We start from the raw sequence: 15,672 nt of genomic DNA on the forward strand, positions 1-15,672 counted from the left end.
ATCCACTACCCAGATTGTATTAGAGGGATTATTTGGTCCCTGTGCCAAGACTTCTATTCCGTTAATGAGGACAAGGAGAGTGGGAGCATGGACTTGGGTCACCGACAGTCACACAGATGTATACTGTGGTAAATCTACCTTAGGGTAGCACCTGCTTGCATTTTGAAAGCAACCTAGAATCTAGGTGAGAGTATTTCATAACATCTCCCCCCAAAACTGACCTGGCTGACAATGTAAAATACAAAATTCTCATCTATCTCATTTATTTGTGGTAACTCTATAAATATCTGTCATTTATTTTTATTAGTTATTAGTATTACTGTTAGATGTTACGCACAGCAGGTGTAATCAATTTCGCAATAACAAAAAACCAACACCAGAAACAGACCTCCACCTACAGTGTCTGATAATATAAATTAAATGATGTTTCTCATACTCCACGGCTTGTACCTATAATTAAGTTATTCCTCTTTTCTTTCTACTCCACCTCCCCGCGCTAAAAGGCACAGCTAACCCTTGTAGATCAGTGTGTCAGCGTCTGTATCTGTGGTAACCATCTGCTTTCACACAGTTTATTTACACACACACACACACACACACACACACACACACACCAGAGTCAGGTTGCATATCAACAATACTGCAATGTAAACCAACGGACACCTTAGGTGCACGCATACAGCATCCACATTGTTCACAGCAGTGTCTTAGCAAACAAACCAGGACCCTGGCAAAATGATTCTAAACAAAACACAGTATGTTTAATTTAATGAGAACTAAGTTTTGTCCAATCCAAGAGATAAACTTTAAAGTAAACCCATTAAAATAGAGTTTAGTCATCATGTAAAAAATGAAAAGCATAAAGCTTACACATATTTTCCCACTTGGAAGGCTTCTGAGAAGCTTTGCAGTCACAACTGGCTCATACTTTAAAGTAATATTCTTCAACAACTGATACGTTAAATATGAAACTATTACAAGCAGCGGCTGATGGCTTCTGTAAACAAAACAGACGAGCAGTTTATGTGTGTGCATTCTGTACAGTTTTTCTATGGTGGCATATTTGTTTGTGTACACATGTCCTCCTGTTGTCCTTCTGTCCAAAACAACAGTATGGGATTTTGGCGCTGCCAGCCAACCAGGTCACTAATGACCACATGGCCAATTAGTAGAGCTAAGCAACAACCAGATTCCCTCCTCCACAGCCTGAAACACAACAAGCATTCATCCAAATCACAGACGGGAAAAGTATGAGGAGAATCTGGGCTAAGGGGCCTCTGTAGCAGCGGACAAAGATGTGCATGATGTACGTGGGGGATGGCTTTTTTTTTTTTTAGCCTGAAGAACCAGTTGTGCATATTTTTGTCTTTCCCGCCGCTATACAAAAGAATGCTGCTCAATAAAGAAGAAAATGATCAAAGGAAAGACACAAGTACTATGACTTCTAAACTACTGCTGCTGCTGCTGCTCGTACTACAACCACTGAATAGGGACGCAACTGTCAATTAATCTGTTGATTACTACTAATTGTTTTGTCTCAGAAAAAAGTCATAAAAATGGTGAGGCATGTTCATCATGATTTGCAAGAGCTTCAAGTGTTGTCTTTATATGTCTTGTTTTGTCCAATGAACAGCTAAAACAAATTCAGTACACACGTACTTGTACTTTTATGGCGCCTTTCTAGTCTTCCGACCACTTAAAGCGCTTTAACACTACAGAGTCACATCCACCAATTCACACACTGGTGGCTGAAGCTACCATAAATGGTGCCACCTGCTACTCAGTTTAAACATTCTCACACACTCATGGCACAGCCTTCAAGGGCAATCCTGGGTTCACTGTTTCGCCCAAGGACTTCAACGTGCAATCTGGAGGAGCTGGGAATCAAGCTGCCCATCTTCCAACTAGTGGACAACCTGCTCTACCCTCTAAGCCACAGCCATCCCCGTATACAGTATACATATACATATAAAGCTGAGGAAAGCAGCAAATTGTCACATTCAAGGAGCTAAAACAGCAAATATTTGGTGTTTTTCGCTCGATATGTTACTTAAACAATCCAAATAAACACAATGATGTTGTTAATCATTGTGGTTAACAAGTCTTGAATATCAACGAAAATCCTCCTTTGATTAAAGCTGGTTGTTGGTTGTTTTTAGTTTGTTTAAGTTCCTATAAATGGTACACAGAACAATCTTTGTTGCACTGAAATTCTCTATCTATCGTAAATTTATGATAGCACAAATGTGAGTGTACTTGACGCGTGTGAGCCAGAAGTCACGCAGACTGTGACAAACCTAAAAAGCAGCCATAACATCACTTGACAGGTCGGGCACCCCAATCTAGGACACTTGTTGTCATGGTAATGTGATGCAATCCTCTGTGTGATGATGAGTGTACACCTGAGAGTGTTTGTTTTCGTGAAACAGAGTGTGAAAATAGGTTGACATTAACACCTAAGTGTGAAGAAGGAGGCACACACACACACACACACACACACACACACACACACACACACACACACACACACACACACACACTTCCTCAGAGACAGCCAATATGCCTTGACTCTGAGACACATATCCTGACGGTCTGACTCATATCACAATTGTAATTTCCTCACTGAAGTTGGGACACGAAGCACACCAGGAGAGCAGAGAACATCTGGAGGTAGCAATATAATAACATGCAGTTTGTTTGCAGGTTCACATATACTTGCTAAATGCAGATTAATGGATTTATCAGTTTGTCTAGAGCTGCAACAGTTAGTCAGTAAATCAATTAATCAAATTGTTTGACTCTGCTCGTTCCAGCTTTGCATCTAGGACAATGACTTACCTTTTTTCTTGTTCATATCCTTATAACTGAGTATCTCAGGTTGGGATTTTAAAAAATTAAAAATGCTACCTGGGCCCATTATCTGCCATGTTATCGACTCAAGTGATCCACAGACTAATTGATAATGAAAATAATCATTAGTTGATAAAATCAACGTTGTGCTGCAAATATCACGCATGTTTGATAAGGACAAAGCTTGCATTTGAAAAGAACAGAGCACCGACCTTCTCACAGCAAGGCAGTGCTGAGATCTGCCAACATGTATACTGAACACACACCTCAAACACAGTGAAAGCCAGTCCCATCATTTAGTCAGAGCCTACTCTTTAGACAGCCTAAAAACATGGGCAGCTCTCACACTCATCCGTCCTGTCTTGTCCCAGCAAAGCACGACAGAGCTGGTTACACCAAAAAGAGACCTTTGATTCCTTTATAGTACAGCAGCCACAGGGAACCCCAGAGGGTCCCTAAGGAAACCCTTCATAGAGCTCATTAGCACAGAATGCAGCACAATGGATCTCTGGCATATTGCTGCTGCTGGGTGAACACCTCCCATCTCCACCTGTGTTGACTTGTCATGTCTTAACTTTCATCAAAATTATCCTAAGACAGAATTTAATCGGTTAACATTGATAAAAGCAATCAAAATCCTACCATGAATCTATTTTTTACTAACTGTATAGTGATTGTCTTGGTTACTTTTGTCAACTACTCAAAGAAGATGTATTTAAAGGCTAGAAAATATGATGAAATATGACGATCAGAAAGGAGGCAGGCAGGGAAATGAGGCAAGAGTTAAGCCGTCTATGAATACTAATGGAAACAAGTTTTCAACGGAGGCTGGGCAGTGTAGAGAAAAACAAAAAATATCATGATGCTTTAGACTAAATACTTCGATGCTGATATGGCAACAATATTGTAGGGTTGACTATTGATGCTTTCACAAAACATTATGCAATGAGAACAGCTACAACAGTGTGGTCAATTCAGAAAATTGCATCACTTGCAGCCTTCAAAACCAGGAAACCTCAACACACAATAACATGATATTTAGTCTCGATGCCAATCCCTAGCCCAGCCCTGCATTCAGCTGTATTTTTACAGAACTACAAATTGCTTTGCTGATGCATAGGGCAACAACTGCAACAAACTTTATGACAAAGGAAGTGCTTGCAAATTCTAACAACATATGCCAACCACAGGCAAACTTCATTAACAAAGATGAACAGAGGTCAGTTAAAATTTCAAATTAACCAAAAACAATATAATGAAATTATCCAATATATTTACAACGGGTTGACAAATGGTACTAAATTTGAATCCACTGCACATCTTTGTAGCATTGTTTGTGATAGGAATTTAGTTGCATCAAAATTTAAATATTTTCTGATGAAGTGTTATTTTGTCTACTTCTTAAACTCAGGGATGGATCAGTCGCAGTTACCTTGGGAAGGTATGCAGCATTTCGTATCCTGTCCACCATCTCCTGACCCTCAGGGTGCACAGCAGCCACGTGGGACCACATCCTTTCCCAGGTTACACTCTCGATGGGAAAACCTGTCCTGTTCACATAAAAAAGAACCCCTCCATCCTTCTCCTCTTCGTCCCCAGGGGACCGAGGGCTGTTGTTAGGGGGGGAGGCGGAGGACTCCTCCTGGGTGCTGCAGCGGAGGAGACAGTGCGAGCTGGTGCTCTTGGACCGGCCATGTCTGCTCAGCTTAGCCGAGGTGGTGCCGGTCCGGCTTGGGGAGTTGGGTCCGGTCATTGATCCCAAGAGGGTGAGGAGGAGGAGGAGGAGGAGGAGGAGGAGGAGGAGGAGGAAAAGTTAGGGCAGGTAATCCTCCTCCAGCTACAAGAGCCTTTTCTTGGTTTTCAGTGGTTGACAGTACATGTTGATCTTTCACTGCAAACCTGGCAGGGTAAAAATAGAAAACACATAAATTTTACCAGAAGAAATTTTGCATTCTTAACTCAGGTTTGCAATGCAGTAAGAAATAAACCTTTTGGAATAGGTCTACAGTATGGGTGAATTTCTGTATTGCAAGGTTCAGTTCTACAGAAAAAAAAAAAAGTGTGAGATACAGTTGTGTTTTTATAAGGTGTTTCCCGGGAGGGTACACCCAAAGGATATCTGTGCCTCTCCTATTATGGAAGAGGAATGATGATGCTACAGTGGAGTATGAATCCACAAATCCCTATAGGGAAGAAAACCCTACCTAAAGTACAAATAGTCGACCATGAGTGATTTCTTCCATAAATATCCTACAATATATGTAAAAATCCATGAATGTGGCAGCAAAATCTAAATAAAAATTGTGCAGAGAGATCAGAGGCACAAAATGACCCACGGTACATCCTGTGTAAACTGAACACATTAGATGGACAAAATCATTTTAAATTCAACATTAAGGATCATACAAGTGACTATGAGCACAAAAGATGTCAGATACACGACGAAGTACAACAATGTTTTCATAAAATCGACAAGAAAATGCGAACACTGTATGAGTAACGTTATTATACAGAACCAAGAGCTCTATAAACTGAATTCATGAGTATTAAAGACATGCTAGTTTCTTTTAAAACCAGCCTAGCTTATATTACGTTAACAACATATACAAAATTTAAGAAATAACTTATTTTTAACGACAATGTCTACAAACCTCACAAGTGAGCACCACAGACAGAAGTTGACATCGAAATCAGGGATTTTTCGTTAGAGTGCATCCGCTGAAATATCCCAACCGTTACTAATTCAAACGTACCGTATTTTCCACCACTGGAGCTTCAATTGCAGATAACCGACAGGCCCTCCAGTTTAAAAGGCATTTGACTCGGAAAAAACACAGTGAGACGAGGTAGGTCCCATTCATAGCAAGGCGGCGTTGTCCACCACAAGATGAGAAGTCTTGTTTTGGTCTGAGGCTTTGTAACTTCACCCCTTCTTGTATGTGTCAAGCTAGCAAGAGCTAACGACAATTGGACTGGGGATGCGGTAAATTCCACTTCAAAGTAAAAGTAGCAAGTGTGTCGATGTTGCGTGTTTGTAGAATCAATAGCACGAGTCGTTGCAGCATACTCATAAACCCACTGCGGATTCGTTTTTGATAAGTTCACGCATGTAAGTAAAATTTTCTCCCGAGAACATCAATCAAACAAATCCCGCTCTTGTCGGAGCTTTTTTATTTTGAAAATATTAACCGGAAGTCCTTCTGTTTAGCTAGCTAGCTAACAATATCCCTCACAACACTGCGGGGGCCGTTGCCTCCCACCTCCCCAGTCCGGGAAAATGACCTCCAGTGTGCATTCCTCCCCGTCAGCAGCCTGCACGGCGCCTCGGTAGCAGCTATCTCCCCATAAAATCCGACTTCATGTTGATAAAAAGGTTCCTTCAATCCCTTACATGATTAAATCACTGTGGATAAAACGGACCCACTAGCTACCTGCTGTTCTCCCTGTATCCCTCCGTCGCTCGTATCCCCGGCAGCCACCAACGTTCGGCGGCCTCTCATTGGTCGAGCCAACAAAGAGGGGTGGGTCGGAGAACACGGTCTACCATATATGGAAGTGACGGCTCTCTGTGATTGGTTGATTTCGACAGACGAAGGCGTCAACAAGTGATATATCTGCAACAAATGGGATTTTCTGCCTCTTGTTGCAACTGTTGATTTTGCACATTTTGTACATTTTCAGGTGCTTCACGTTTCTCAGAGAAGAAAAGAATAGAGTACCATAAAATTACTATCACAGCAAAAGTCGTAAAATACAGACAGCATATCAGTTTTAATAATAGCTCCAAATATAGCTGTAAACACATGATATTACAGGGGGGTGATAATGTTCATCTCACTGCATATAAAGCAACAACAGGTAAAACATGCTCAAAAAAGTTGCTAATAAATTGAAATAACAATAAATTCTTGAGCTACAACTCAATGGTATCTACATTACAGTACAATAATGTGCCTGACAGCAAGGCCATTGAGCGATATATATCATACTTACATGGCAATCAGCTATATGAATGTTGGAGCTAATACCTGGAAACTGTGGTTGGAACTGTAACTTAACCTACAACTCCCCCCTCTGGCCTTCTGGATAAAAAGCTTTTTACAGCAAATCAAAAAAGCACTTGGCTATGTTAAAAGTAACACTGACTGCAACGTTAAAATAACAGCGGGATGCAGTTGTGCAGCTGTATTAAAACAATTAACACTGCAGTTAGAGCATGAAGATTAAATATAAAATAGACATGGACAATTTCCCCACAAGGAAAGTACCACTAAAACAAAGTGAAATACTTCATTTTCACACCTGATAAAAAATTTAAAAAAAAAAAATTAAAAAATGTAGTGACAGAGGAGGAATGAGGTTTCACAGTACTGTAGGTCACTGCATCCTCATCACCTCAAACCTACAGAAAGGGTCACAATACAACACACAGAAAAGAATGCATTTATATCTGCAGCTCACTGGTTGATACTTTTGAATCTCTATTTCATTCTGTTGTGGTGCAGCTGCATCAACATTCTTCCCTTTTCTTCTTATTGCGGAAGAAAATTAGGCTCAGTTATATTTTAAAGATCACATACAAACACCACTGAGTGTAACTTTGTACTGTATGTAGTATGTAATCTCAACATCTCCTGACTGGTTTCTGTAGAAGACTGAGTCACTGCAGGGTTTAAGCTCAGCCAATGGACAAATACAGTCTGGTTACATTTGGTTTAAGGTTTTCTCCACCCAAAGCATCTAACAAGTCAGCGAATGCAGATATTGCTAGGGCACTATAAAAGTACCTTTACTTCTCTTCCATCTGACAAATGCCACAGCAGTTATAAACTGGCAGCCACAATAATGTACCAACAAACAGTCTAAATTGAAGGAAAAAAATTTTGGCTGCAGTTTTTTTTTTTGGATGTTCTATTCAACATCCTGTAGCTAAAAGAGTATTGCATGTGCTCTACACAAATGTTTTGTGCATCACTTCCTTATAGTGACAGTTTTCCTCTTTTGTGTATATCAGGTTTGACTTTCCTCCTGTCAACCAGTCATCACTCTGACATGAGCTGGGTCACATCTGGCCTGGTCAGAGTCCAAATAATGCATGTCACAACCCTCCTCCTTTCAGCTTGCTCTTTTATAACAGGATATAACTGAACAGAGACGGATGGTAAATGTCAAAAATGAAGAGATGGACAAAAAAAAAAATACTTTTTTAAAATTTATTTATTTATTTTGTTTTTTACAAATTACAAATACTTGTATCCATTTATCAAAAAAAAAAACAAACTGATTCCCAAAAGTTGAGATCGTTAAAAAAAAAGAAAAAAGTACAGACAAATAGAATGCAATGATTTAAACTTAATGAAACTACACATATAAAAGATTATAACATGTCAGTCCATAAAAAATTCTGTACAGTTGCAGTGGAATGACATATGAAAAAGTATTGAAGATGCTAACTGAAATCTATTACTTGAAGAAGCCCTTAAATGCCAGATTCAAGACATTTCCTGTATGAACAAACTAATATCTCACAGTGTTCAGATGGGATTTGGGCCCATTCTTCCACACAGAAAGTCTTTAACTTCTGAAGATTTTGAGGGCGAATTTGTGAATCTTGAGAACAAAAAATCCACTTTCAAAGCTTCAACAATTAGTGTCATCAGTTTACAAATGCTCACTGAGTGTTGTTACAGCAAAAGGTGGTGTAAGGTGGTGCAGTCTGAACAATAAATATGTTTTCTTTGTATGTATTCAATGGAATAAAGGTCAAAAAAGATTTGCAAATCACTGTATTGTGTTTTTATTTACATTTTTACACAGCTCCCCAAGTTTTTTAGAATCAGGGTTGTACAAAATACTGGTAGAAGAAAATACATTTATTAAAATACAAGTAATTTGTATTTTAAAAATACAGAAAATGCATTATTATATAGCCTACAAACTGATATGATCATATTTAGGCATTTATGAACTTCAGTATGGGTGTGGTCTGACCTTACTCACATCACTTAAAGTATTTTGTTACAAATAACAATTTAAATTTACCTGTCTTGCAAAATACACGACAAAACACTCAAAGGTTGTACAACAGGTATTTTAAATACATTTAATTGAAATACTGTCCATCTCTGCATATGAAATAATTACATGCAACAAATGGCAGGACTGCATGCTTAAAAGGGATAAAACAGATTTAACACATAAAAAAAGCAGTAAACACTCTAAATCTGCATCAATCACTGAGCACAATCAAGTGCCAGACAGCCAGCTCATATATTATGGTTTATCACTACAGTGTTAGTTAACCTCTTACACCACCTGCTGGTCAAAAAGCGTTTTACAGCACTAAATGTGAAAATGAAATGTGTACTAAAATACAAACACTACAACATTAAAATATTAGAATAAAACAACTGGATGCAAATGTGGAAAAACAGTCTACATTGCATACTGTAAATAAACAAGCAAGAGCATCAGGATCACATATTTTAGACAATATTTTCTCGACGATTTGATTACATAGCAAATTCTGTGCAGAGTATGTTCTACACACTGAAACATAATGGGTTAATTCTGGTAAGCTTTGAGCAGTCATGTAAGGAATGTAAAATATGTAATATGATGATTTTTCATTCAGCTGATATTAGCTTAGAGGTTGTTGAGATCTGCAGATGAAACATTCACACTGCTGTAGGTCACCACATCACCTCCATCATCATCATCATCATCACCCTTACCCCGAACCTGGGAAATGAGAGGGAAACAACACAAAAACTGACACAACAGAACATGATAGAGCGTAACATGGTGATGCTACAGATTACAAACCTTACCTGGGCTTTCCTGTTGGTCTTCCTGGTGTAGCTGATGGAGGCATAGAAAACATCATCTCCAGGATCAGCCTGCACAGAGGAGATATAATGAGCAAGCAGTAAGGTGGAGCTATACTGACTGTATCCCAGGCTATTTTAACATTTTTAACTCTATCATGTCTGCCAAAAAGTCATGCGTCTTTCAAATAATGTCTCAAAATGTTTATTTTCTTGGTGGAGATTTAACTAGAGTTACAATCACAGTGAATTATGTATTTATAATTGTGTAAATATTGTATAAACCTATGATTTTTCAGTTTTTAAACTCACAACGTTGTCGTCCATGTTTGCTGAAAAGACAAAAGAGAGGTTTGAATTTAGTTTCCACATGAAAAATAACAGGTTATCAAAAAATCTTGAGGATAAAATCTGTGTATATACTCACCTTTAGTTCTCCTCCATCTTATGACTGCAACAACAGTTATCAGGAGTGCTGCTACACCCACAGGCACAAGGACGTACCACCACCAGTCTGGAATGAAAATGAAAACATAACATATTTGGCTGCAGCTTCCTGTTCTGCTCAAGAGCTGTTTTTTTTTTTTGCTTCTTCTTCTTTTGTTTTTAAAGAAAGCTATTTACAAAAACTGCACACATGAGTTATATGTCACATATCCAGTGTCTAACATTGTGTGTCTGACATTCGTCCTTTTGACGGCTGATTATTGTAATTTAAATCCTAAAATATTATGCAACTGTAGAACTGAAGGTAATGCAATAGCCAACTATTTGCACAAACATGGCAGCATTCAGATGAATGTGCTCTTAAGTTTGTATAGACCTTGTTTCTGTTCTTACCTGAGAAAAAAATCCCAAATAAGAAAATATTGGTGAGTGTTAGAATGGGTTTTAAGAAAAAATTTCCTCTCAAGAACAGCTGGTCAGTGAGGCCAACCCCCAAACCCCATTGTTCCTGTCATTGTTGATTCAGTTGTTGCTATTTTTGTGTCTAATTTACTAGTCAGTAATAAAAAACAGCATGTTTTCCATCTGCAGTAACTAAACGAGTAAGAATGGTGTCATCTTAAACCTTAAAATCCATCCAATAAACAATGTAATGTATAAACAGCTCATTATGTTCTCACCTGGTTTCTCATCTGAGGACTGAGGAGGGCTGAAGGTGAACTGATGAACTTCTTTAGTGTGACCATCTGTCACTCCACACTTCAATTCGTAGTCATTGAATGTAATAAAATGAGAATCTGTAAAGGTCACACTGGCTGAGCAGTAAGACTGTGATGTCTTCGAGTCTTTACCCACACCCTTAAACTGCCACATCACTGTGTGTGCACAGTGTCCAGACGTGAACACAGAGCAGTTGAATGTGATCTTATTGTGGGCCTTCTGTGCAGTCACTGGTGAAGATGGAGATATTGTGAGAGAAAGACAAGTGCGCATTTAACTGCATCACTGTAATTATAATGTTTCAGTATATTGATAAAAGAAAACAGAAAACATTATGATGTAAATACTCACTGGTAACAACAGAGAGAAAAACCACAGAGTCCTCACTTTGTTTTTTTCCTGATATATTGAACTGCTGACAGTTAAACTGACCAGCATCCTCATCTGTGACCGTCTTTATAATCAAAGAACAGTTCTTCGTAACTCTCAGTCTGTCTGATTCATCTTTGGCAATTTCACCAATCTGCCCATGTTTGATCAGCTCCTCTGCTCGTGCGCTTCTTGAACCAGTGAAAAGCCATGTGGTGTTTTCACAGTGATGCTTATTCTTTATCATATTTTCACAAAGCAAAGTGACTTCATCTCCAACTCTGACAATGTAGGAGAGGAAATGTCCAGTTACAGCTGCTGAGAAGACAAGAGAAATATAACTGACAGAAGAATTAGGTAATTATGTTCATGTGTTATTGAGAAGTCGATTTTAGATACAACAGATGATTACAAATATGTCTCATCTTTACAAGAGTCCTCAGTATGTTAAAAATAAACAGCAGACTTGGCTGTCTGAGGTAAAATGGAGGTTCGATAATAAATTAAAACAAAGTTTTGCAGTATTTCTGCTACTTATTTAAATACGTTACAGACCTGTAATCTGAAGCACCAGGATCAGTAAAAAAGACATTTTAACCCATCTGAATTCAGCCATCATGCCTTACTGTCTCTTCCTCTCAATCTCTCAGCTGTCAGCTTCCTCTTTAAGAGAAATATAGCACTTCCTACAACTTCCTGTGATCAGTAAGGTGTCAGTCACCTCCTAATGACCTTCTTTCTTCCACTGATGTCAAGCAACATCAGACGTCACAGCCCTTCAGTATTTTGTAAGTTCCAAGGAAACTAGATGTTCAAATTATTCCATATGAGACAAGTACAGAGGACGAGGGAAAAGTATGAACACAGCCATGTTATTATTTATTGCAATGGGGACAAAATTTGACAAGAAAATAGATACAAAGCAGCACAAAACACAAACTATAATACAATAAACACTTGATAACAAACACCAGTTCCTCTGTGTTACTGAGCCAGAAACCCTGAGAGCTCCCACCAGGTCTCTGAGCACCATAGTTCTACAGGCAAACATCCAACACTGTCATCTCAGTAAAATTAATGAGAACGAGCTTACAAAAGAAAATATAACACATATTACACACATTTTCTCATCTATTTAAAGGTCCAGTGTGTAGGATTCAGGGGGACATATCGGCAGGAATGGAATATAAATGGAAATGGGACATAAAAGAATAAGTATGTCTGTATGTATTTGTACATGTATATTTTTGCAACATGGCGGCGCGCAGTAGTGCAGCAAGCTTCTCAAGCTCCCAGTGAATCTTCTTCATGCGTTACTAACTCGAGGCTATGTGTGTTTATCTACAGTATATCTGAACTGCGAGTGCTAAATAGCTTTACTGTCCTACTACCATCAAAAGTGAAGGCAGTTTTGGGTAGATTGCGACTGCTACGGACAGTGTGCTGGGAAAAAACGGAGACAGTGCTCACGCAGGCAGAAGAGGGGCAAGCGGGGTGGACTACTAGCCACTGTACAGGTGGTCCCCAGCTTCAAGTATCCGGGACTACACAGACAACTTCACCTGGTCTGCCAACACAGCCAGCGTGGTCAAGAAGGCCCACCAACGTCTTTAATAGCTGAGGAAATTAAAGCATGCTAGCCTTGGTTCCTCCACCCTTGTTGCCTTCTACAGATGTGCAGAGGAGAGTGTCCTGACCCAGGCCATTACCGTATTGTATGGCAACTGCACTGCAGCGGACAAAAAGACATTTATGTAAGCCGCTGCAGGAGCAGGGCCTCTAACATCATCGAGGACCCAACACACCCTACACATGACCTGTTCACCCCACTGCCCTTGCACAGAAGACTGAGCAGTGTTAAAGCAAGGACCTCCGCCTCAGATCCAGTTTCTTTCCTGAGGCAGTCAGACTTATGAACAACACATAGCCTAGTCTCACGTGACCAGCCTCCCTTACTTCGGAATGGGAGTCTGGGGACATTCGTCTTTCGTTTTGTAATAGAAATGGGCGGGGATATCCAGACCACGTGACGGCGCTGCCATTGGTGCAACACGTGTGTTACATGTAACAGAGACCTTGCAGCTCTGCAATATAGCTGAATCAAATGAAATCATATCCATTTTAATCTCTTCTTGCGATGCACTGAACACTTCCTTTTCTGTTGTACTATGGACAACAATTCAGGGAACAGCAATTCCAGTGTAGGCAGGTGTAAGGCAAAGCTAATCAGCCATTGGTCGAGGAAGTACAGAAGTACAGGGATTTGGATCCAATCACATCACTACCGCTGGGAGCCAGCGCTAGTTCTATTACAACTTTCCTATGGGAATGTCCACAGACGACAGAGTCAGCCAGCGTGCTGACGTCATCAGCGTCTGTGTAAGAGACTATACATAGCCCACGAGCCGAACTGACTACACTGCATTAATGACTTCCTTATTTATCTTTTAACTATGTGTTCTATGTGTTTTTAACTTACTGGCTCTTCCATTTGCTTTGAAGAAGACAAGACCTCTGCGGATAATGTGGCTCCTGGTAAAAACCTCCTGAACAATGAACACTAGAGGAATTCTAATGTGGAGAAGTTTCAGCTAGATCACTAAATCCCCCTAAATCTTACACACTGACCCTTTAAGAGACCAGCCATATGAATGTCAGGTTCTTACTTCTCTTTTTCACACTGTGCTTCTGGTTAATCTACAGCACCCCCTTCAGGCCAGAAAGGCTTTTTACAGCAATAAATCCTCAAAATAATGACAAAAACAACTATAACAGAAACAAAAAATGGTAACATGTTCATGTAACTGTGACAAATAACTACAATATTATAATCCTAGAAATAACAACCAGATGTAGCTGCATTCAAGTTTCTTTTCTTCCCTTTTATGTTTCAATAACAATGTCATTAATCTGATAAGAGCATAAGGGTTATATACAAAAATAAAATTAAATATTAAGTGCTCCACAAGACTGCAAAGAAAATGTTGCTGAAGGTATTGGTGTATCAGTATTGTAGGGAAAGACAAATGCGAAATAAAAACAGACTTGGTTTTCTCATCAGTTAGTCAATATATAATCAATGTAATCATGTAACCTGTGGCATCTTATTGATTTGCTTTGTTGATGGTGGCATAGAGGTTGCTGGGATCAGCAGAGTCCCCGGCAGCAGCAGCAGCAGCAGCAGCAGCAGCAGAGGGAGAAGCTTTCACAGTGCTGTAGGTCACTGCATCACCTTCATCATCATCACCTTTACACAGAGCCTGGGGAGAAAAAGATACACAGCACGACATGATGAAAGATAACAGTGCAAAGAAGCATCCTGACCCTGAACTACAAATAAACACAATGAATTACGCAATGAAGTACAATGAACATCATAAATGAATGAGTGAATATTAAAGACTTTGGTGATCCCCTTATTTGTCCTATAGCACCACCGTGAGCTTTACATTTATATTTCAAGTGAATGTCTCAATTATAGGATTGATTGCCGTTAAATTTGGCAGAGACAGTTATTTACACCTTGCTTGGTGTTACAGTGGTTGTGCGCAGTAAGAGGATTTAGTGTTTGAGCCTGGCTGTCAGCAATGAAGTTGAGAGCTAACTCAGAAGTGGTGGCACTGTTGCATCATAGCAAGGGGGTTTCTGGTCTGGCTTGGGCCCTTCTGTGTGAACTTTGCATGATTACATGTTAGTGTGGGTTTTCTCTGGTTTCCTCCCACAGTCCAAAAACATGCAAGTTAGATTAATGCCATGCCTTTAGGTTAATTTTGAAAATGCCTGTAGGTGTGGATGTGAGCGTGAATGGTTGTCTGTCTCTATGTGTCAGCCCTGTGATAGTCTGGCGACCCGTCCAGGGTGTACCCCTTGTCTTGACCTGTGTCAGATGGGACTGGACCCAGACCCACCCCGACCCTTAAAGGAATACATCACCCACCAAATGACCATCTGTAAGTGAGACTATGCCAATCTTACAAAGGAGGATGACATTTGAATGGTTTCCTCATTTGTAATAGCTATTACTACTGCTATTTACTATCGTTGGCTAATGTGCTAAAAAGTTAGCTTTACAGAAAAATCCAGTTTTCCTCTCAATACCTCCCCAATTCCTGATGAGGTGGACATGATAACCCTTCATACACATATCATTATTCATCCCTACAACAGTAGATAAATGTCCCCTAACCTGATGTGAAGTGTGCGCTGCACATGTGAGCATTTCTGATGATCGCCTCCATCCAGTCCTTTCGTCTTGTCACATTTAACCATAGTTGTCTTTGTTTTTGTTGACGGGCAGTGGTGGCTTGTTATATGTTCAACTTTAGGTTTTGAGCCATGACTCCTTCTATTCTGGTTCCCAAGAACACAACAAAAAGACATTTTAAGATTCCTATGTAGCCAACAGCCCTGTGGTGGCGAGTCGTGTTTTGCCTCCAGCTAACAAACTGACGTCAAACTG

General features: G+C 39.7%; 3 protein-coding genes across 7 annotated transcripts in view; all 3 read right to left on the reverse strand.

Annotated features, from left to right (window-relative positions):
* The window catches only part of vash2 (vasohibin 2), a 31,802-nt gene extending 25,484 nt beyond the window's left edge, over positions 1 to 6,318 (reverse strand). The window contains exons 1-2 of one of the 2 annotated variants that reach the window (XM_049589818.1): positions 5,604 to 6,318; positions 4,283 to 4,749 (exon numbers count right to left, since the gene is read on the reverse strand). In XM_049589818.1, the coding sequence (XP_049445775.1) occupies positions 4,283 to 4,603 (321 nt within the window). In that variant the 5' untranslated portion in view covers positions 4,604 to 4,749; positions 5,604 to 6,318. Of the gene's footprint in view, positions 1 to 4,282; positions 4,750 to 5,501 lie in introns of both variants that reach the window. The other variant, XM_049589819.1, reaches the window with a different exon arrangement.
* Positions 6,319 to 9,495: 3,177 nt separating this feature from the next.
* LOC125897589 (uncharacterized) lies at positions 9,496 to 11,541 on the reverse strand. Its single transcript, XM_049590985.1, has 6 exons — positions 11,196 to 11,541; positions 10,805 to 11,074; positions 10,105 to 10,191; positions 9,990 to 10,009; positions 9,681 to 9,749; positions 9,496 to 9,591 (listed from the first exon to the last, which is right to left on the reverse strand). The coding sequence occupies exons 1-6, from the start codon at positions 11,458 to 11,460 to the stop codon at positions 9,496 to 9,498; spliced, it is 807 nt and encodes a 268-aa protein (XP_049446942.1). The 5' UTR covers positions 11,461 to 11,541.
* A 464-nt stretch (positions 11,542 to 12,005) lies between these two features.
* The window catches only part of LOC125896873 (uncharacterized), a 36,850-nt gene continuing 33,183 nt past the window's right edge, over positions 12,006 to 15,672 (reverse strand). For 2 of the 4 annotated variants that reach the window (XM_049589811.1, XM_049589810.1), the window contains exons 9-10: positions 15,400 to 15,563; positions 12,006 to 14,473 (exon numbers count right to left, since the gene is read on the reverse strand). In XM_049589811.1, coding sequence (XP_049445768.1) covers positions 14,434 to 14,473; positions 15,400 to 15,563 — 204 coding nt within the window. In that variant the 3' untranslated portion in view covers positions 12,006 to 14,433. The remainder of the gene's footprint in view (positions 14,474 to 15,399; positions 15,564 to 15,672) is intronic. The other 2 variants (XM_049589812.1, XM_049589813.1) reach the window with 2 other exon arrangements.

The sequence above is a fragment of the Epinephelus fuscoguttatus genome, linkage group LG11 (assembly GCF_011397635.1).
Source record: "Epinephelus fuscoguttatus linkage group LG11, E.fuscoguttatus.final_Chr_v1".
NCBI lineage: Eukaryota > Metazoa > Chordata > Actinopteri > Perciformes > Serranidae > Epinephelus > Epinephelus fuscoguttatus.